General features: G+C 35.9%; 1 protein-coding gene across 11 annotated transcripts in view; it reads left to right on the top strand.

Annotated features, from left to right (window-relative positions):
- Positions 1-21,517, top strand: part of CASK (calcium/calmodulin dependent serine protein kinase) — a 195,991-nt gene that overhangs the window by 169,746 nt on the left and 4,728 nt on the right. For 4 of the 11 annotated variants that reach the window (XM_052674190.1, XM_052674192.1, XM_052674200.1 and 1 more), the window contains 8 exons: positions 3,307-3,375; positions 4,725-4,760; positions 7,729-7,925; positions 9,164-9,279; positions 13,691-13,771; positions 13,866-13,946; positions 17,196-17,398; positions 19,632-19,715. In XM_052674190.1, coding sequence (XP_052530150.1) covers positions 3,307-3,375; positions 4,725-4,760; positions 7,729-7,925; positions 9,164-9,279; positions 13,691-13,771; positions 13,866-13,946; positions 17,196-17,398; positions 19,632-19,715 — 867 coding nt within the window. The remainder of the gene's footprint in view (positions 1-3,306; positions 3,376-4,724; positions 4,761-7,728; positions 7,926-9,163; positions 9,280-13,690; positions 13,772-13,865; positions 13,947-17,195; positions 17,399-19,631; positions 19,716-21,517) is intronic. The other 7 variants (XM_052674197.1, XM_052674195.1, XM_052674191.1 and 4 more) reach the window with 6 other exon arrangements.

The following is a 21,517-nucleotide window of genomic DNA, read 5'->3' as shown; positions in this document are numbered from 1 at the left end:
TGTGTATGCTGATTATACATTTCAGCTAGTACTTTATCCCACTAAGAAGCCTTTAGTTCTAGCTACATTTGAATTCTCACTCTGTACTGACAGAATGCCCTAATTTCTTATGTTGTTGGATATGTAAGAATGGTAAGAGAAGTGGTGGGTTTTTTTTCTTAAGAAAAACCTTTCCTTGCAAGGAACACCCGTTGTTTCTCGTGAAACATTTAAACTGTTTCATTACAAAGAAAAGCCTTTATATATATGAGATTTTTAAAATCCACTGGTAATCATAGATCTACGTACTTAGCCTTGGAATGTTGCCATTAGGGCTAAGATCATAAGACTTTTTGTGGTCTTAAATCTTTTTATAATCTCAAACTTACAGAAAAATTGCTTGAGCAAAACTGGAGTTGAAATACATTTGGAGATTTTTTGAAAAGGATCTGGCAATGGTGTTATTAGTGAGGCTGTTCTTGTACATGTTCATGGAACAGCCTGCCCACAGAGGTGGTTTGTCTCCTTTACTGGAGATAACTCAAAATACGTGATTGCCTGTGGAACCTGTTAAAGGGAGTCTGATTGAGCAGGAAGATGGGACTAGAGGATCTCAAAACATTCCTTCCAATCCTGCTGATGCTGTGAGTCTGTGTGTCCAATCTGATTGGGCCACATCTAATAGATGTAATTGATCTCCTCTGTAGGACTGTGTCTCAGGCGTGTTGATTTGTCATTCAGAATCCATCCATTAGAACAAGGAGTCAATGCAAAAGTAATTTTGCCATCATTCGGAAATGACTGCAGATGTTTTTTCTAAGACTTCAGCTGTGATGCATGAAGTGAATAGGGATGATATTGAAATCTACCATTTTATTATTTAGCTTGCGGCTAGATAAGATTGGGAATTCTAGATGTTCAAGGAGCACTGAAATATTATATCATTTTCACACTACTCAGAATCATTTAATCTTCTGAGTGCATTTCTGACTAGAGGATCTAGTCAGAAAAAGATTCTGACCAGGAGAACCAGTGATTTGTCTAGTTCAGTGGAGGAACAAACTCAGAATCAGAGATGAAGTATTCCAATCCAGGTCTAAGCAGTCGTAACTTTCTACAAGGATCTCCCTACCCATTGCTTTTACAGTTTTTTGCTTAAATTTTGAGGTTTTTTGGAGAGAAAGCATAGGTCCCTAGGAAATTAGGAACCTAAATGTATTTGAAAAGATGTCTGAATTAGCTAAATATTTTAAAATTATGCATATGCTTCTTGACAAGCTTGATATAATTGCAGTTTCTTATGATTGGTACTGAAATCACAGATAGCACTGAAAATATTTGTTTTCCTTGATATGTTTTGACAAGCATTTGCTTTGAATAGTGTTCTGTCTTCTGTTGAGAATTGTTGGAGGAATAAAAACAAAATATTCTCAAACCAAGAAATTTCCTTTAAAGGGAGAAGCCTTCAAGAATGTCCAGAAATAGCATCATTACTCTAAACATGTTTTTCTCCAAAAGACTTGGATGCTTAAATCACTTTCCAAACCTTTCCCAGCCAAACCATTACTGGACTAATAGATGATAATGAAGTAGTTTTAAAAATGAAGCAGCAACAACAACAACAAAAACAATAACAGACTTAAATTTCATCCTTCCATCTCTCTTTGAAAATGAGAGAAGTTGGTAGGGCTTGAATTGCTGAGCAAGCAGAAGATCTATTTATGAAAGAAGGGACTTGCTGCTTTTTTGCCAAGAGCTATCTCTTAGCTGCTGTTTGATAATAAAAGTGGTACCAATGTGCAATTCCCTAAAAAATGAACAGTGATTCTTTTGAGCAAATATAATTGGTTATTGCAGTAATTAGTACTTTATTTGGAACTTGTGCTGGAGTGATTTTTCTAAGTATAACAAGAACTGATTCCCTCCAGTTCGTTATGTGTCGCAAACAACTTTTAGTGCCAAATGAGTTTTTTGTTCTCACATGTTTAGCAGAAGTACACAGACCTAAATGATCTTACAGTTATATTACTTTCAGATAGCTGTATATGAACTTTATGAAATCACGTGCAGTGAGTCCAAAAAAAGTGCATGTTCTAGATAAGTTTGTTGTACATCAAGAATACAGACAGCAAAGGAAAGTATTGCTTGCCATTTTAATTTTTTTGTCCGTGTGCTTTAAAATAGCTGAGTGCTATCACGTAATTAGTAGAAGTTGGAGACTGTATTAGTGGACCTTCACCTGATTAATACTATTGCATAAATAGTTCAGCTCCAATTCTGTTTTTTAATCTGTTCACAAAGGCACTCATTGATAAAATGTGGCAGGGTGACTTTGTGTTCTTTGAAAACTGTTTTACCTCTTTTATCTACTATCCTTGGTGTTACACGAAATTACCAGTCATTCCTCAATTGACCCTTGTTATGGAATATTATATTCCAAAGTTCTTTTGGAGCTAAAGTAGGTTATAATTTTTGTCACAACGTTTTAGTGAATTATTTGATTTTCTGAAGACATAGCTAGTTAAACTCGATTGTCTGATATTATGGAATTAAGGACTTTATGATCAAAATGACATGTGAAGAAGATTGCTCAGCGATCTCTTCTCTCTGCAAGACCCAGGAAGTCCTGTGATTCCTTCTGTAGAACTTCTGCATCTGCTTTCTCCTCACTGAAGTGTAGGATCATAGTGGTAGCATGAGTCAAGAAAGGTGGCTTTTTTAAATGATATATTTTTGCAAAGAAGCTTTGCAAAAGCTTCAAGCTCATAAGAATGTTGGAGGCAAAAAAAGAAAAAAAACTTAATATGCTGTAAAATGGATGAGAAGACAGGAGAGTGTGTCCAACTTCCTGTTCCTGTTAGCAGCAGTGTCTTTAAGACACTAATAGAGAGTTATATATGAAGGAGTAGAAGGTGATCAACACTGACCTCCATATAGCTGAAAAAAAAGATTTAGAAGTTTCTTTAAAATGAAGTATGTTCCTTGTTGCAGTTCAAGTATGCAGCATATAACCTTAGGTAATTGCCTTTAGCAAAAGCAACAATATGATTAATGGCCTTCAGCATTGTCACCCACAGAATATGTAAGTGTGCCCTGATACTAAAAAGCTGCCAAGGCAGCATAAAAATAATTATTACATAAGACATATGAAAACGTGAATCTCAAACTATGAACAAACTTCAGATGTACACAGTAGTGTGGAAACTTTCACAGACAAAGCAGCTAAACAAATGGTTATAAGGCTGTGGATGTAACTGTTCTTTTAAAAATTTATCTGTGTTCCTGTGATAGTGTTGTGTTGTTAATGAACCTTGTGTCTTATTTCAGAGAGATTCCCCCTCTACATCCAGACAGTCCCCAGCTAATGGCCATAGCAGCACTAACAATTCTGTTTCGGTAAGATTTCCAGTTCCACACAGAGAAAGTGTGAAAGTTTTGTTGGTGCTCATCTGCCATTACTGTTATACTTATCGTGTGGTCAGTGGAGAATTTTGTCCTTCTGATAGAACCAACGTTATTACTTATGTAACCCCCATTTTCGTTTTCTGGGAGTTTTTTTTCCAACATATTCTTTTCATTAAAGGCCATACAGTGAGTTAAATGTTAATAACTGTAATGTGACACTTGGGTTAGCCTTAAACCATAGTTGGCAATATCCTCAAAGCTAAGAAAAGGTTTCAAGTGGAAGTCTTATTTCCATCCCAAACTTCAGAAGCAGTGTTTGAAGAAAAAGTAACTGTGCAGTTGATGCATCAAGACCTGTTAGATTCCATAAGCTTTGTGTTTTGAGCGACCTCTGGAACGTGTACTGGTTTCCGCTATCTGAGTTAACGAATTGGTGTGCCCTCTGCTGTTGTGGTACGTGCACATACTTTGTGAAAGACAAGCCTTGGCTGGATATGGAAAGCAAAAGGCTTTAAATTGCACTACGAACCAAGCTACTACCATCACATCTTTAACACAAAGTACTTCCTGTTTCATACGTATTCAGGTAGAAGGGTGCTGTTACCTCCTGTTTTTCTAATGTATAGTAGTGTTTAAATTTGTCTTGTTTACCATTTGTCATTGTTCAGACCAATGTAGTAACTGTACCTGCAAATTCCCTTAGTAAGAGTGCTGTCAATATCATAAGTCATGGAACTAGCTAAAAAAATTTTTTTTAATTGAGTAACTAGTCCTTTAATTAATAATAAAATTACAGCATTACACCTGAGAAATGATTTGCCACAAGGTAAAGTACTTGTTAATTAATATAATGAGAAATAATTGTGTGGATAAAAAAAATTAAGAAATTTTTGTGAATTAAATAAAAATATAACTACTAGTTATAATCTTACTCTTTGGTGCAATTTATTCTTAACCATAAAATTTATTTTAACCATTAATTTATTATAGCCATACTTTGTCTTTTAAAAACAATATGAAATATTAAGTGGGAAAGGCATTCATATAATTAGCCTCTTTCACTTGACAGTGCTTTTGTGTTGAAGATGCTGAATTGTATATTAAAAAGCACATTCTCTATCTGCTTAAACTATTTACCTGCTTTCTTCAGCTTGCTGCTAAACAGCCTGAGTTTGATTTTTCTTTAAGAAAAAGGTTTTTCTAAAAACGGGTCAATGCTTTATACTTTTGTCTGACTTACCACTTTACTGTAATGTAGTATGAATCACTAACAAATGGTGTTGTATGCTCTTAACAAGTAAAATGAAAATTTCTTTTCCTGGGTTGGCTTTATTCTGCAGGACTTGCCATCGACAACACAACCAAAAGGACGACAGGTGAATAGTATCCTCCATGGGAATGTATAAATTTAGTTGCTAGTGAACATCCCTGCTTATCTTTTTCCCCTCACATTCTGTATGTGCTGAACTAAAACACATTAGCTTTGAAAGTTTGTGTTTGTATTTTTTTGTTTGTTTGTTTCATTTTTCTTTTTAACTAACTCATTTGTTTGTGGCTAATTCAAAAAAGCATTTTTTTCATGTGTCTGTATATGCAAGTTATAAACTCATTTTAAATGTAATATGATATGTTGTGTAGGCAAGATGTGACTTATGCAGATTTTCATCTTAGAAAAGGCTCAGTGTTGTGTTTTAGCTGAAATGAAGGGCAAGTGCATAATAATCTAAAACACAAAGTTTCTATGTCTTGAGTGGATTTATTATTAGATATTAACATTATCAAAGCTTTTCAAAGAAATAAATGAAGGACAGTTTGTATTAAGAGCTGGTAAGTCTGAAGATAATATATTTTCAGTCCTAAAGCACAGATTCACAGACCATAAAAAGATCTTCCATCCAAAGGATGTGGATTCAACCTCTTACTTATGTAATAGTTTTTATTGCAGTTCCATTCAGAAGAGTCAGTGAACCCCATAAGCTGCTGTCTTTGAGAATCTTTTTGTGTGGTTTTCTAGTTATGTTGTCTGGAATACTTATTGAAAGAATATATTTTTCACACTTCATTTCCCATTTTTAAAGCTTACAGCTATCTGGTTCTTTCAGCTTTCAGTTGTCTTCTGAAATTTCAGACTGCGTGAATGTAGGGAAAGCTCCTTGGAGGACCTTTCAAGCCATTGTGTTAGGTTTTGTTTTTCCTCTCAGGTAATTTTCCCAGGAGAGGAGAGTTTGTTCAAAACAGTATCAGAATACTGTTGTCCCTTTTGCTTGTACCATTGGTAGTTTCCTTTTTCTTCAAGTTTCTTTTCCCTCTGCACCAGTGTATTTCTCTGGTAGCTTGTCATTCCTGATATAGCAAGGGCTAGGATAACAGATAAACCAGCGTAAATAAGGAAATGTGTGATGTTTCATGAGCAACCAGTCTTTGGATGGAGACTTAGTAGATAATGGCCTAAACTGCAGCAGGAACTTGAACAGCAGGGAAAAGTTTCTCCACAGTAAAATGCTGGTCATCTTTCTAGACCTATATTAGATTAAATTGAGGTAAAACATGGAAATAGTTCAATACTGACAACTTCATAGAAAGCCAGTAACTAAGAGAACTTTGTTTTTAAATATCCATTTTTTCTTGTGGAGAAAAAGAGCTGGGGTTGCTTATCTAAAGTCATACGCTCAGTACAACAAAGGTCAGACTGAAAGCGTTAGAAGTGGAGTTTTGTTTTAATGTTCCCATCCGTTGCTCTCTAAACAGATAAAAATTCAGGCTGGTCATCGTAAGTCGATGTATGTTGGGTATCAGACTAGGTTACTACAGAAATTAACTTTTTTGAGTGCTGTGAGTAGTGTCATAGCTGCAAATTTCTGAGCAAAGATTTAGAAGTGCTGCAGTTTAAATGAAGGATAATACATTGCAATATAAAACTATTTTCTTTAAATCTGGTCAGCTTTTAGTAAGAAAATCAGCAGTAGAATATACATGACTGCCAGAGCCCTGCAGGGTGAGGTTTGTTCATGAACTCTAGAAATTATCCAATTATCTATTTTGGGCATGATGTTAATTCTGATTTTAAGATCCTCAGACGCATTAGGGCTATAATTTTTCAGTGATTGAAACCTCACTAACACACAAATCAGGGATTTGTACACTATTTTAAAACGTGAAGTCCAAATTCCTTCTGTTAATATTCCTTGGAGAATAAACTCATTCCAGTCATTATTGTTGTGACAGTACAGGAGAGATGTTGACGCACATCCAGAGGAGGGCTACAAAAATGACCCAAAGGGTGGAACAGCTCTGCTACAAGGACAGGCTGAGGGAGCTGGGGCTGTTCAGCCTGGAGAAAAGAAGACTCTATGGAGAACTGAGAGCGTCCTTTCAGTATCTAAAAGGGGGCTATAAGAAGGAAGGGGACTATAAGAAGGAACGGCTATAAGAAGGAAGGGCTATAAGAAGGAAGACTCTTACGCAGGATCTGTGGTGATAGGACAAGGGGAAATGGTTTCAGAATAAAGAAGGTGGACTTAGATTGGACACAAGGAAGAAATTTCTTTGCAGTAAGGGTGATGAGACACTGGCACAGGTTGCCCAGAAATGTGCTGGATGCCCCATCCCTGGAGACATCCAAGGTCAGGTTGGATGGGGCTCTGAACAACCTGATATAGCTGCAGGTGTCCCTGTTCATTGCAGGGGAGTTGGACTAGATGGCCTTTAAGGGTATCTTTGAACTCAAAAGATTCTATGATTCTGTGATTTATAGACTAGACTTTTACTGAAATCCCTGTATGGAGTATTCCCAGATTCCACCCAAGTGACTAAATGCGATAGGCCCAACGCTAGATTCCTATTTAATTTTTTAAAATGTGGTCATGATTTTTCAGTGTAAATTCTAATGATCAGTAATGTAGCCTAAACCCTTTGTATTATGCAATAATATTTCTCATCAGACACCTAAAACATATCTTGGAACTTCAGTTGCAGATTGAAGCACAGTTCAAATTATAAGCTGCTGGCTTTCAGTCTAAAATGATTTACGATAATTAATATTGAGTTGAGGGACCCTATCCATTATAGATCTGCATAAAGTCTTCAGAAGCATACTTTCATTTTTGCTGTTTGGATTTTACAGTGCATAGAAGACATGAGCTTGCAGAATAATATATGTCTCCAGTGTTGGCTGGTTTTTTTTTTGCTTCATTTTCAACTATCACTTATGCTTTTGCCCTTCTATTTCTTCCTTTGCTTGTTGCAAACAGTGTGTATAGTGTACATGCACCAATTTTCACCTACTTCTCTTAATACTGTACCAGTAATAATATGGCAGCATCTTTTATAAACTCTCCTTTGTAGATATATGTAAGAGCACAGTTTGAATATGATCCAGCAAAGGATGACCTCATTCCTTGCAAAGAAGCTGGCATCAGATTCCGAGTTGGTGATATTATCCAAATCATTAGCAAAGACGATCACAACTGGTGGCAGGGTAAACTGGAGAACTCCAAAAACGGTACTGCAGGTCTTATTCCCTCTCCTGAACTTCAAGAATGGTATGACTTACATTTTCTATTAAAAAGAATGTAATTTTGCTTGTATTTTTTGTCCTTCATGTTTGTCATTGTTATATAGCTAATTTTGGTGCAATCTTCCCTTTTTTTAAAAAAAGTCTATATTTCTTCTGTTCCTGTGGTGTTGATTTTTTTTTTCTCACATCTGCATAACAGTAAGAGTTGCATGTAATATCATATGTTTACACCTGTTTTACAGACATTACTTGTGCTTTCTGGTACACTTTGGGAAACTAGAACTGAAGACTAAATACAAATCATGTATATAAGCCAGTCAGATCTGTTTCCCCTTCAGGTTCTAAACACTTCTCACTGGTACTGCTTAAGTGCAAGTGGTGCTGGAATAAGGTGGTAGCTAACTGGCAAGAATTAAAGGAGTTTGAGGTTTTTCTCCTCTTTCCCTTTTTCATGTGAAAGCCAAATAGTAGAAAGAAACCACAGTGCAGAAACTTAGGAAGAACAGATTAAATGAACGCCAGTGGCACCCATTTCCACAAAAACAGTGCAGAGCATTTAAACAACCCCTTGCAGAACCTATTTAGCAAATGTTTTAAATTTATCAGGACAAGCTCTGGCAAGTAAGTTCTGGAGCATGAATGTTAGGACCATAACTCAGGGAAATTTATTGGTGTGGAAAATCTACCTCAAAATGTTTCACACAAGATCTGCTGCGTAAAGAATTAGTGTGCTCTAAAGGGTTTAACAGCACCAGTAACACCTCTGCTGTCTAAGGGAAATTTGGTGACAATAAAAACAGGGGCAGGTAGCCATTTCGTTGCATCTCTTGCAAGCCCTAACATATGGGAGAGACTGGTATACACTGGAATAGAAATATATGCAGTACTTCATCCTAAAGGTCAACCTCAAGACATTTCCTCAACACATTTGTGTTGAGCTTTAAAACACAGCAGCCCCTCTAGACTTTGCTCTTCCAGTCTGGTCTACTGCACTGGTCTACAGTCATTTTAGTAGCTACCATTCCTCCCAATGCTCCAGTGATATGTGAGCTTTTATGATCAACCATTAAGAACAGTATTTATATCAAAATATGTCTGTATATAAATGCATTTAAGTCATAAAAAAAAGTTTGGGAAAGTCTCACTGTGTTCCTGTGCTATTAAACAGCCTTTTTTTTCTAATTCATCATGCATGACATTTTTAAAATACAGTTATTACAAGTTATTACAACTTTTTTTTTTTTTTTCTACTCCATATGCTAGGCGAGTTGCTTGTATTGCCATGGAGAAGACCAAACAGGAACAACAGGCCAGCTGTACATGGTTTGGAAAGAAAAAAAAGCAGTACAAAGATAAATATTTGGCAAAGCACAATGCAGGTAGGAAAAAAAAGCAAGTATAAAGAGGTTAAAATCTTTACAATCTAAGCCTTGCCATTAAATGTTCAGCTGGCACTATTAACCTAATCAGTGACTTGCAAAAATGGAAATTAAATTTTAATTATGCCAACAACACTGCTTGTACTTCGCTGTTTAAACTGGATAGCTGAGGCAGTTAGAAGCATGCTGAAGCAGTTAGAAGTGTGCTCTAAGAAAACAAATTCATCATCATATATCCTACAATGATTTTACAGTTGTTGTTTTTTTGTTTGTTTGTTTGTTTATATGTTTTAACAAGCACTAGAAACCAACAAGATATGAATTTTACAATCAGATACACTACTGTGTACTGTACTGTGTACTACAGAAAAACTTCACTAGCATTCCTGCTAGTGTGTGTTTGTAGTTGTAGATTACGTATGTGAAAACATCATGAAAGGACACTTTTCTTGAACTCCTCTAGCTGCAAGCATAAGAGTCACTGTGTAGTCAGGCTGTTATTTTACAGCTAACAAATCTGGCAAACTGGAAGTCTTGCAGTGATTTCTGCCTGAATCCTGATTTTTGAATTTCTGTCTAGACTGCTGAAAAATTGAGTTGTTGTGAAACAGCATAAGTAGAATGTGATACAGATAGAAATCTGTATTTTTGCTTTTTTCTTTATCTGTACAATGTGTGTGTAGAACCAGAGCTCATAATATTTCTGTACTATGGAACTTACATTAAGAGTTACTTGAAATATGATCTATGAAAGTCAAAGATCAATAATTATCATATATACTCTTAATTCATAGTCACGTTTAAGTTATTCACAGTCAAATATAAAATTACCTGTTATTCTGAAACCTGTTTTGCATTGTCTCTAAGTATTTAATTAATGATGGAAGTAGAGATTGAAAGCTTAACTGGTTTACTTTTTTTTGCTGGCTTCCCATCCTGGTTGTTTTAATGTTTCTGCTTCACCAAGTAACACTAAACCATGTCTTACTAATTATGACCTTATTAGAAACTATTGCAAGTGAACTGGATTTTATCACTTACACTCTTTGACAACGCTCACTTTAAATTCTTACCACTTGTTCCCATCGTACGTTTCCACAGCACACTACTCTCTTCAGTTGTGCCAGTATAACTGTGCACGGTCATGCTGTTAACTGGACTAGCTGAAGAACAACCTAACAAAAAACACTTCTTCTTTAGAACAGACAAGTTTCACTGTACAGTTCACAAATGCAACTATGTAGTTAATAATGTCAGTGGGACTTCACATGGCGTGCTGCAAAGGGACGAGTATGTCTGTGGTATTAGCTCAATATATTGAGCTAATTTTGTTCCTGAAGACTTTGTATCAATTAAATCCTCATCAAAGGAGGGTAATATATTTACATCACTGTTTTGATGAGAGGGGGGCTTTTTGGACAAGGTTGACAAACATTTGATTGCATGATTTGATGGCCTTAGTGCTTGCCCATGGTAGTGCTTTTGGAGACTTTTCAGAGTTTGCCAAAAATTAGAAATATAAACATATGAAATATAATTAGAAATATGAACATTTGAAGAGGTCATAATTATTTAAAAATGTTCTTGCCCTTCCCCCTGAGAAGTCAAAAAGTTAATCAAACTGGGATTAGTATTTCAGTGAGCAATTTTTATTGGTCACTGTATCCTTCAGGTACTAAAATTGATGCCAACAACATTCCAGGGATTTAAAAAGTATGTAGATATTAAGAGGATCACTGAAATGATGTGATACTTTTGTGAATTTATTAGGTTTAATGAACTTAGTACTGAATTTACCTTCTTTAAAATATCACATATGGTATTGTTAGTGAGAAATACTGCAACATTACTTTTTGCAGATTTTATGTGTGTGTGTTTCAGAATTTAAAACATTTCAGAAAGTATATTCTCCTTCATAAGAAAAATGAGTCATCCAATTTTTCTTTCTTCCATACTTGATAATAGAACAGCGTGTCCTCCAAGAGATATCTTCTTGATCATTCCTCTTAGCATTGTAAAACCTTTTTGGAACCAAAAGCTACAGAAAAAAAAATCGTTTCAAGATTCATTAGCATTTCTATAAATGCTCCAGAGATTATCTCTAGGGATATACTGCAGTGATACTGACATTTTTAAAAAAATTTTCTGAAACGATATTGCAGGACTTCATAAAAGAACACTCTTCAGAACATGCTAGAACTATGCGTCATATTATGCATAATGTAGAAAATTGCCAAGCTTTTATAAAATATGTTTATCATTTCTTAATGTGATTTATTTGCCTCGTGTTTAGACTACTGCATGGTAAAGTTTATTTTGTGCATATACTTTTTATTTTACTAATATATTACAAGCCATATCTCAATGACCCCTGTACATTTTTCATGCTGTCTTACTCCCAATGGCCTCTGTGCATGTAAGTAACCTGTCAAGTGACAATGCCTCTTTATTTGCTTCTTACTGTTTCCTTTCAAGAACTCCTTTTTTTTTTTATTAGCTAGTAACACAGGAGCATTAAAAGTTCAGTCTTTAAATGTATCCCGTATTCCTTGTATCTTGTGTATATTTTAAAAATACTCATTTTCTTTTGTGCTTGAAAACCCTACAATCATTAGGTAACTCCATGTAGACTGAGACGTATCTTCTTCATGCTACTAATTTTGTGATGAAGGCATTAATATGTACCATTTCTGTTGTTTGCTCCTGTTGTCTGTATCTAACATAACATGGTTTTGTTCAAGAAGAAAATAAAGGATTGACTTTTTTTCATGGGAGAAGACACCTTTCTCAGTAGATAGTTAGAATGGTAGAACCAGAGTGGTTAGAACGGTAAAACTGTTTAGCATGTTGTAGATCTTTGTCTTTCTGATATGAAATGAATTTAGTCAATTTAGACAGTGCAAAGTTGCAGAAATGAAGCATTCCATATTTGTAGTTTGTGGAGAGGAAGAAAAACACGACTCACTTCTTGCTTGTTTTATCTTGTAATATTTGGGGAAAGGTTGAAAGAGGTTTTTCTTCATCATGAAGTGCAAAATGCTTCAAAGGAACTTGGGAAGTTTTCAAATGCGTATCTTTTCAAGTCCTTAAAGTCAAGTATGTCAATTGACTAATTTGTAGTTTGACTAAATTAAAGTAATTGTACTTGTTTCTGGGGTAGAAACAGTGCCATTGGACTTAACATCTGCCCTATAAAAAGAAATATATTAAGAAAACCCTTTGGTGCTCTGACTTTAGTACAAAAGATGTGCTTTCTGGTAGGCTCTACAGTCAGAATGTCTCCAGACCATTAAAGTTGGTGACAACTGGAGAAAGCAAAAACAATCTCTTTCCCCTGCCTACTTACAACAGGGGGTTTGGACCATGAGAAGCAAGAGAAAAATGAGGAATATATCCAGATTTTTGCTTTATTAAAAAAAAAAAAAGATGGACAGGTTGTAGTTCAAGTGAATACACCACCTTGGGACTTGGAAAAACTCAAAAATGTCATACTTAAGATGCAGTCTCTCCCTTCTATTTACAATGCATTCAAGTACAGAACTGTAAACTCTTGCACGTTACTCTGTTCCTAACTGCTGATTGCTTTAATCTTTAAAAATACAGTCAACTGCCTCCTGTTTTTTGGGTTTTTTTTAATCAAAATTCTGCAAAAACAACCACAGATCTTGTTGGACAGAGTAAGAAGGTGTTTTTATGAACAAAACTTGATTTGTCAATCATTACATATCTTGGCAATTCACAATAGATTGATAGGCATGACGGAATTAATTCACTGCAGTTGAAATCATTTCTGAAATAATACTTTTACAATTTTTCCCTAAATATGGCGGAGGTTCTTTTATGTAATGTCATCACTTTTTGTTCTATCAAAAGTTTTAAAAGCATGTCGATTTAACTAGCACGTGTGTTGAAAGAGAACTCTAATTACAAGTAATGTGGTAGTTGTTTTGAAGAAGAAATATCACAAAGAATTAACCCTCAAAAATCATGATTACTCAAAGATCTTGTTAAAGATGAGTATGAAAGTATCCCTATCTTCAGTGTAAATAGATGTTCTCATACTGTATTCGTGTTGGTCACTGTCTACAGATTTTCTTTAGTATTGCTACTTCTTAGGAATGCAAATGTGAATAGCATGCCATTTTAGCTGATTTTTGTGGTCTGCTGAATACTGCATGAAAGGACATGCAAATTTTCCTGAGCATTTCAGTAGTTGTGTTATTGCTTTTTAACAGTTTTCTTAACGGACAGTTTTCTTAAAATTACATATGAAATGGTTTTATTTTCCATAACATATTGCTTTGTATTGTGAATCTAACACTTGCTAAAATGACAATTTGTGGCACAATTAATTATCATCCTTAATATGCCTTTTTTTCTTATCCCTCTGGGGGTTTCTTTTGTGTTTTAGTGTTTGATCAATTAGATCTCGTCACATATGAAGAAGTAGTAAAACTGCCAGCATTCAAAAGGAAAACACTAGTCTTACTAGGTAATTCCGAGTTATTATTCTGAATATAACAGCATATTTTTTAACCCCTTGTGGTGGAAGACTAATAAATGATTTTTTTTGTGTCGTGGATTAGGTGCACATGGTGTTGGAAGACGACACATAAAAAACACACTCATCACAAAACATCCGGACAGATTTGCTTACCCCATTCCTCGTAAGTAGCAGTGTTCAATGTAGTGCATAACTGTGTGTAGCGTCCTTGACAGCAGTCCCATGGTAGTACTACACGTCTCCAGTTTCACTGAGGTGAATCTTTTGTTAAGGAAGAGTGAATGGTGAAAGGGCTGGGAATATTTCTTGCTTTGTTTTTTCAAAGAGTGTAGTAAGTAACACTATTTCTACACTGAATGTTTCTTAGTATTCACAAAATTTATTAAGAAGGAAGACAAAAACATTGCACATTTTCCTGTGTTAACTTAACAGTTGAATTAAGAGTGAAACAGCCATGAAGCTAAAAAATCTGTATAATTCCCATGAGAAGAAAAATCTACTAGATTTAGAGGAAGACTTTAAGGTATACCTTATCTAAGTGTCTTAAACTAATTTTCACAGCCTAACATTGAGTATTGTTATTATATTAAAATAACTCTCAAATTTCCGGAGATGACAATAAGAAAAAGAAAATGCAGTTAACTTCACAGCTCACCGAATGGGTTGTTACCAAGAACACAGGGGCATTTTTCCTTCACAGCAGTCTCAGCCAGTCCCATGGCAGGAACTGTATATTCTACTACATTATTTGTTGGAGATGCAGCCTTTTCCCCTCAAGCCTAGGCATTCTAAAACATGCCCATCCAGCAGCTAAATCTGCCCACTCTTGTTTTAGGCTGACTTCAGAAACTGTAGGAAATCAGGAAATGTGTATTCCATTACAAAGATCTGAAGCAAAAAGTAATAAATGTTTTAAATGTACCTTTCACCCAGGTTCTCTCAAGTACTATGTGTATTGTTCTGAGGAGGCAGAAGCTGAAATATCTACTTTGTCTTCAAATTCAGTTATAAAACGGGCTCACATATGCCATGAAGGCCATACCTTGGATTGCCTGCATTAGGTTCCTGCCCTGTGGAAGCATTTAAACTGTTTCACTGATCATATAAGAAAAATGAAGAGACTAGCTACAAATCAGAGTGCAGTCCAGGTGCTTAAGCATCATTCTAATGTTTTGATAACTGCTGTAGACATCATTTTAACCTTCAGCCCCTCTTCAGAAGGTGTGTTAGCTCCTGTGTCATACCTGATTGGACTGCATGGATGCATCAGATTTAAGGCACATTTAGGATATTTAACACAGTACTCGTGTTTATGGACCTAATGCTTGTGTTTAGGGGACCTCATTTAATACCTTATTTTAGCTATCTGAAATAAATCATGTAAAATACATCACAGACTTTAATTATGATGGGGGCATCACCTGTGTTTCAGCTGACTGTGGGTAGTTGAATTCATTCTTTTCAGCTCTCAGGGACAGATTCTTACTGCATTTTCTTCAATCTTTTGAAAAACCATGGTAAGAGTAGGTAACTCCTGAGGTGGGCTGTGTATTGTATGTAGTATTTAGCAGCATGCATTATGAAAAAATTATCTAGCCACTGAAAACTTGATCTCAAAGGTCAAAAAGAGATGTCACACTGGTGGTTTAAGGATTAGTAGGCCATATGTCACTTACTACATAGATTTGAAGAAGCAGTATATTTGAAAAATAAGTCATTGTTAAATAGTTTTATCTGTCTTGACCACAGTCAGGCCTTCATGCAGTTTTTATACTTTCACACTCTGCAGGAAACCGCATAAGAATATGAGTGTTAAAAAGAAAAGTTTTAACAAATGCAGACAATTAAAGAGGAAAGTTTTAGTAGACCTATGACAGCAGTGAGTAGAATAGTGATACTAAAGGTTTTATGTAGTCCATTGTTCTTGAATTCCTTAAAATAATAACTGATCTATAATACTAATTTTCAACTTCAGAAGAAACTACCAGTACTGTGAGCAAAATACACTGCTAAGTAATCCTCAGAATAGTAATAGACATATTTAAAAACGGAAAATGAGTTCAATCTTTTTAATACTTGAAAATTATGATAAGGTTGGATCCTATGAGATTAGATTGCAAAGAAATGTGGTGTTTCATATGTAGTATTACCAACATAAACATGAGTGGAAAACTGAAAGTAAATCAGTTTGTCAGAGAATATTAGAAGTAGAGATAAGTGAATGTAACTGTGCCTGTGGGGAAAAGAGAAGCAGATGGCCTACAGAATCACAGAATGGTTGAGGTCCCTGTATGTGGAGGTCGTGTGTTCCAACCCCTGCTCCAGCAGGGACGCCCAGAGCAGGATGCCCAGGCCCACATCCAGATAGATTTCCAAGGAAGAGACTCCACAAACTTTCTGGGCAAACCATGCCAGTGCTCCATCACCTACACAATAATTGCTTCCCAATGTCCAGAGCCTCCTGCTTTCCAGTTTGTTCCTCTTGTGCTGGGCACCAGTGCAAAAAAAAAATTGGCTATGTGTTTTTAACACCTTCCCTTTGATATTTGTACTCACTGATGAGAAGCCCCCGAGCCTTCTCTTCTCATTCCAGCTCTCTAAGCCTTGAGATGCTGCAGTGACCTTTCACTGAACTCCTTCCATGTCCATGCCTCTCTTGTCCTGGAGAAGCCCAGAGCTGGACTCAGCACTCATGTGGCCCCACCAGTGCTCAGTTATAGGAGAGGGTTCACCCTCTTGTACTTGCTGTCAATATTTTGCCTAATGCAATCCAGGATATTGTAGGCTTTCTAGCAGCAGGAGCACACCAATGGTTCGTGTTCAACTTCTTCCAGCTTGTTGAGATCCCTCTGGGTGCCAGCATAGGCACTGACTGTCGTATCACCCACTCCTCCTAATTTTGTGTAATCTCTCACTTTGGTGAAGGTGCACTCTGCCCCATAATACAGACCATTAAAGAAAAAGGATTTGACCTCGTATTGCTTCTGGGGTAAAAAGGGGCCCCTACAGCCTAGGGAATTTTAAGGGAATGGTTTAGAAACAAGAAGAGCAGTGAGATCAGGCCTATTAACCATAGATGAAGAACAAACTGTAGAAGAATAGTCTTGAAAGCAACTAATAAGAATCTTACCATCTTCACCGAACAGAGGTTAATTACAACCTTCTGTTCTTCCTTTCTTTTCTTTTTTTTTCTCTTTTCCACATCCATCAGTCACCTGCTTTCCCCAACATATCCCTCAGCCTTCCACTTTTCCTAGACCTTGTTACTCTGACTCCCGTCAGCTCACACTTCATTGTTCTACATATGAATTAGCAGGCTACATCATTCAGTGAATAAATATTGATAAACCAATAGATATGCCACATGAAAGCCTAGTACTGCTTTTGTGTTAAAAATATATTTTATTTTCAGACACAACCCGACCTCCAAAGAAAGATGAAGAAAATGGAAAAAATTACTACTTTGTATCACATGACCAAATGATGCAGGATATATCAAACAATGAATATTTGGAATATGGCAGCCATGAGGATGCAATGTATGGGACAAAACTGGAAACAATACGGAAGATCCATGAGCAGGGACTAATTGCAATACTTGATGTAGAACCTCAGGTAACTTATTATAAGTAGATGAAAATGGGACCTACCACAAATTCTTCACTTTTATTTTATTGAGATGTATTTATTTTCATCAGTGATTGTATACTAGATAAGACTAGACATGACCAAATCAGTGTCATTACTTTAGAAACTCCTTTCTATCTTAAAAGTATTATACTTTTCAAAAGAGAGAAGGACAGAAAATCAGGCTCACAAGAAACAAAAATTTGTTCATTCATTGTATAAAATCTTCAGTGAAAAATTCTGGTGTATTTCCTTTGCAGCATCTGTGTAATTGTGACTTTTAATTCACAGTGATGTACTTGTATGTTTTGTTAAGTGGAACTACATGAATATGGACATAAGTGATGTTTATATTATACATGCCTATCAAAGGAAGTAGGACAGAAGAAATTAAAACTGTGACCAGTGCTAACTATTTATTTTTGCTTGCTGATTTCTTCTTTGATTCAAAAATTCATTTAAGAACAGAAACAACTAAATTATTTAGCACAGTTCATATAGTGTGCTGATGTAGTACCATTCTGAAAAATGAAACTCTGAACAGTTTTTGGAGAAAGCATTTATCACTAGCTTAAATGGAGCAGCTGTTAAAAGTGAGATCTCTTGATAAATCTTTTCAACTTGGATTGTTCAGAAGCAGTACATACCTCAGAAGCCATTTTAATCTTGATTAGAATGTATTTACATTTGGTGACAGCCCAATTCACATTTGATAACATCTGCTTTTCCTGCACTACTGCCAACAAAGAACAAGCCTCTTTCTTTACCAGCTTCCTCATGCATCTGTCTCAGCTCCTTTATGCCACCATGTCCGTTGATAATAGATTAATAATAATTGATAATAGATATAGATTATAGATAATAGATAATAGATTAATAATAATAATTAATAATTGGCAATCTTAACACCACTTGCCTGTTTTCCTTTGGTATTTGTATTTATGTGAGTTTCCATGTCATTCATATGTGGCGTTTGTCTCTTTTGTTTTGAGGAGCTTGATGGACATACTGAAAGTAGTGCCTCCTATTTATTTCCATGGACAATCCAACAGATACAAAGAGCACAATAACACTATTTGATGGAGCAAATTCTCAGCTACAAAACACTTTTTTCAACATAGTCACCAGCACTAGCTCTGCATTTTCACCATTTATAAAAATCTGCATGGCCGTCTGGAACATGGCTTGTCTTTCTCATCACTGTTATCACTGCTGAAATGCACCACTCATCACTTCACTGTGCTCAGAACCACCATTTGGTATCTGTAAATGTCCAGCAAGCATCAATGAGTGCCACGGGGTTTTGTCAGACCATCCCTCTGCTGCCATCTGTCTCACAGCAACAAAATGTAATACAATATTGCTGAGAAGGTTCAGCCTCTACTGCCATCCCACCAAAATCTGCCTCTGATGTTGTGAGCCCAAGAATAAAATAGGAGACGTTGCATTCAGAGCAGCCCCCATATATGGGTTTCAAGCACCAGAAATTAAAACCTCACTAGGCTGGGAAAAAGGAAGGATTGCTTTTTAAAAAGAAAGCTGATGACCTTTAGTGTTCTTTAGCTTTCTTGTCCACGTATTTGAGTTGAGCTAAGGTATATTTAGTTGCTATTCTACACTTCAATCTGTAGCTTGAAGCAAAATTTCACTTATGGCAGCAAAGTTACAACTAAGCCAAGGTTTCGATAAGAACTCTCATCTTTTGCATAGTTCAGGTGCACACTGAACTTACAGCATTAATGCTATGCTCACTACTGCTCTGAACTTTTTAAAGACCTCCCATATTTTCATTTCCTTCAGAAAATAAGATAGATAAATAGATATTGAATACAGCTTGCTTTTCTTCCCTTATTTATGGCATCACTTTCTTCTTTCTTTTTTCTTTTTTTTTTTTTTTTTCAAACATGGTGTTAACCATTCCTTTTAAATGTAAACAGAATTCTGCACTCTTTCAGGCTATGGGAAGAACCTCTGTGAACCTGCAGAAGCTTTCATTGTCTTAAAATTTACTTTAAATGTATGCTTGAGTAAATGTATTGCTTGAGTACCAAAAAACGTAAAATAACACAAAAAGTGTCTGCATTACTAAGGTTGTGACTCCAGATCAGTGAAAAACAAATATTTGCTAATATAAGTCATGATTTTCTATCTTCTGCTTATGTAACTGTTTTGACATTGACTGCTGGGGGATTCTTCTCAAGATTTTTTTTTTTCATCCTAGGCATTGAAGGTCCTGAGAACTGCAGAGTTTGCTCCTTTTGTTGTTTTTATTGCTGCACCTACGATTACCCCAGGCATTAACGAGGTATGGCATCTTACAAATTAATGTCTTATCAGAGACAAAATTAAGGATGGAATTCTGAGATGCAGATCTGAGTTTCTTTGTAGCTGGAGAGGTAGAAGGACAGTTGAAGGGCAGCATTATTAAGTCAACTGAGATATATTCATTCTTTAACAACTGATATTTCTAATTCAGAAAATGAATTTCAAGTTAAAGGACCCACATGATGTATTCTAAATATATATGTATTCTTTTCTTTATTCCCTGCTCTACCCAAAGGTTCATTTCCAAATCCTTGACAAATCATCAGCACAAATTACTCAGTTAACCAAAGTTACTCAATTCTGAGTTGCAGTGCTAGCGCTGGACTGCAATTGGCATGAACTACAGAATAGACTTGCAGTGTCATCCCACCTTTATCTTGTAGCATTTTTTTCTGACCAGCAAGTATATATCAGAAATAAGCTTCTTAATTTCAAAAATCATTCTCTTAAGAGTTGGACATAAGCTTTTACCAAAGAGTTATTTGCTTGTGGAATAATGTTAACTTTGTGCAAGTATACATCCTGAATTTCCTACTTAGTTTATGTAGAGTTTCACAGCTGCTACTGATTTCAAAGAGGCTATAATGCAATTCTCCTTTTAACTCACAACAGGACGAACAATTTTTGTACAAATTCTTGATTTGCTCAGCCTTTTTAAACTCCATTACCAAGGTATTTAATTAATTGAATTTAAGGATGAATTTGTTCCAAACCTCCCAGATGTTCCTTTATCACACAAAGATAAAGTCAGAAACTTTGTCTTGACAGCTGTTTTTATAGAAATGTAACTACATTATCACAAATACAAAACTACAGCAAAACTACAGCATCACTCTAGAGGCTTGCATGAAATAAGGAACAAGACAAAAATGTTTAAATGCACATAATCATCCTTCAGGGTAAGAGGAGAGCGATAACACTGGCCTTAATCTGCAGTTTTACTGGCAGCTGAGGCATTCTCCTAGTTCACTGTTGCTGAAGGGAGTGGTTCTCTCTAGTTTGTTTCTGGACTGGTACTGCCCATCTGCATTGGCTGCAGCACATATCAGATCCTTTAGTGAGCTGCTGTTCACTGCTCTAAGTTTGAGTTTTGTCAGTTTGCAGGCAGCTCAAAAAGGCTTTGACAATCACCAGTGCCAGAACAAACAGTGAAAGCATGTAGCCAAGAAAAGAGATGAGAGGGGGAAGAAGGATCTTTTCACTTCCACAGCAGTGAAATATATCATATAATGTCTTGTTACATTACCTGATGAATGTCACTATGTATAAACTGTCTCAGGACATGACAATTAACAATACTAGTGAAATGACAGTTTGTCTAACTGCTAATGTTGGCATATGCTATAGATCAATATGGTTTTGCAAGAACACTACAGATTTGTATTCCACACAGAATGCCTTTGTGCAAGCAAATGGCATAGCATCACTTTAAAAATATATATATTCTTAGGATGTGTATGTAAATCATTGCACTTACAGTAGTGCTAGACCAGGTATGCTGTAGAATTATGTAATTCATTCTGTTACTCTGTATTTGGTCTATATATGGTCTTCTGCTGCCTCACTCACTCGCCAGCACTATTTACCTGTTAGTCTTCTAGCAGTAGGATACAATACAGAGAGATTGGAGGCAGTTAATATGTCAAAGAAAATGTTCTCCATGACGTACTGGGAAGAAGATAGAAATGTACCGTTTATAGGAGTGGTGGGGAAATACATTTCTTTGCCTTGGACACATTAATAAAAGTAAGATACTGCATTCTAAATATTTGCATTCATGCC

This window comes from Tympanuchus pallidicinctus, unplaced genomic scaffold, assembly GCF_026119805.1.
Source record: "Tympanuchus pallidicinctus isolate F22 unplaced genomic scaffold, pur_lepc_1.0 scaffold14, whole genome shotgun sequence".
NCBI lineage: Eukaryota > Metazoa > Chordata > Aves > Galliformes > Phasianidae > Tympanuchus > Tympanuchus pallidicinctus.
Note: the sequence above shows the minus strand (reverse complement) of the source record. Positions and strands in the feature narration are given on the sequence as shown.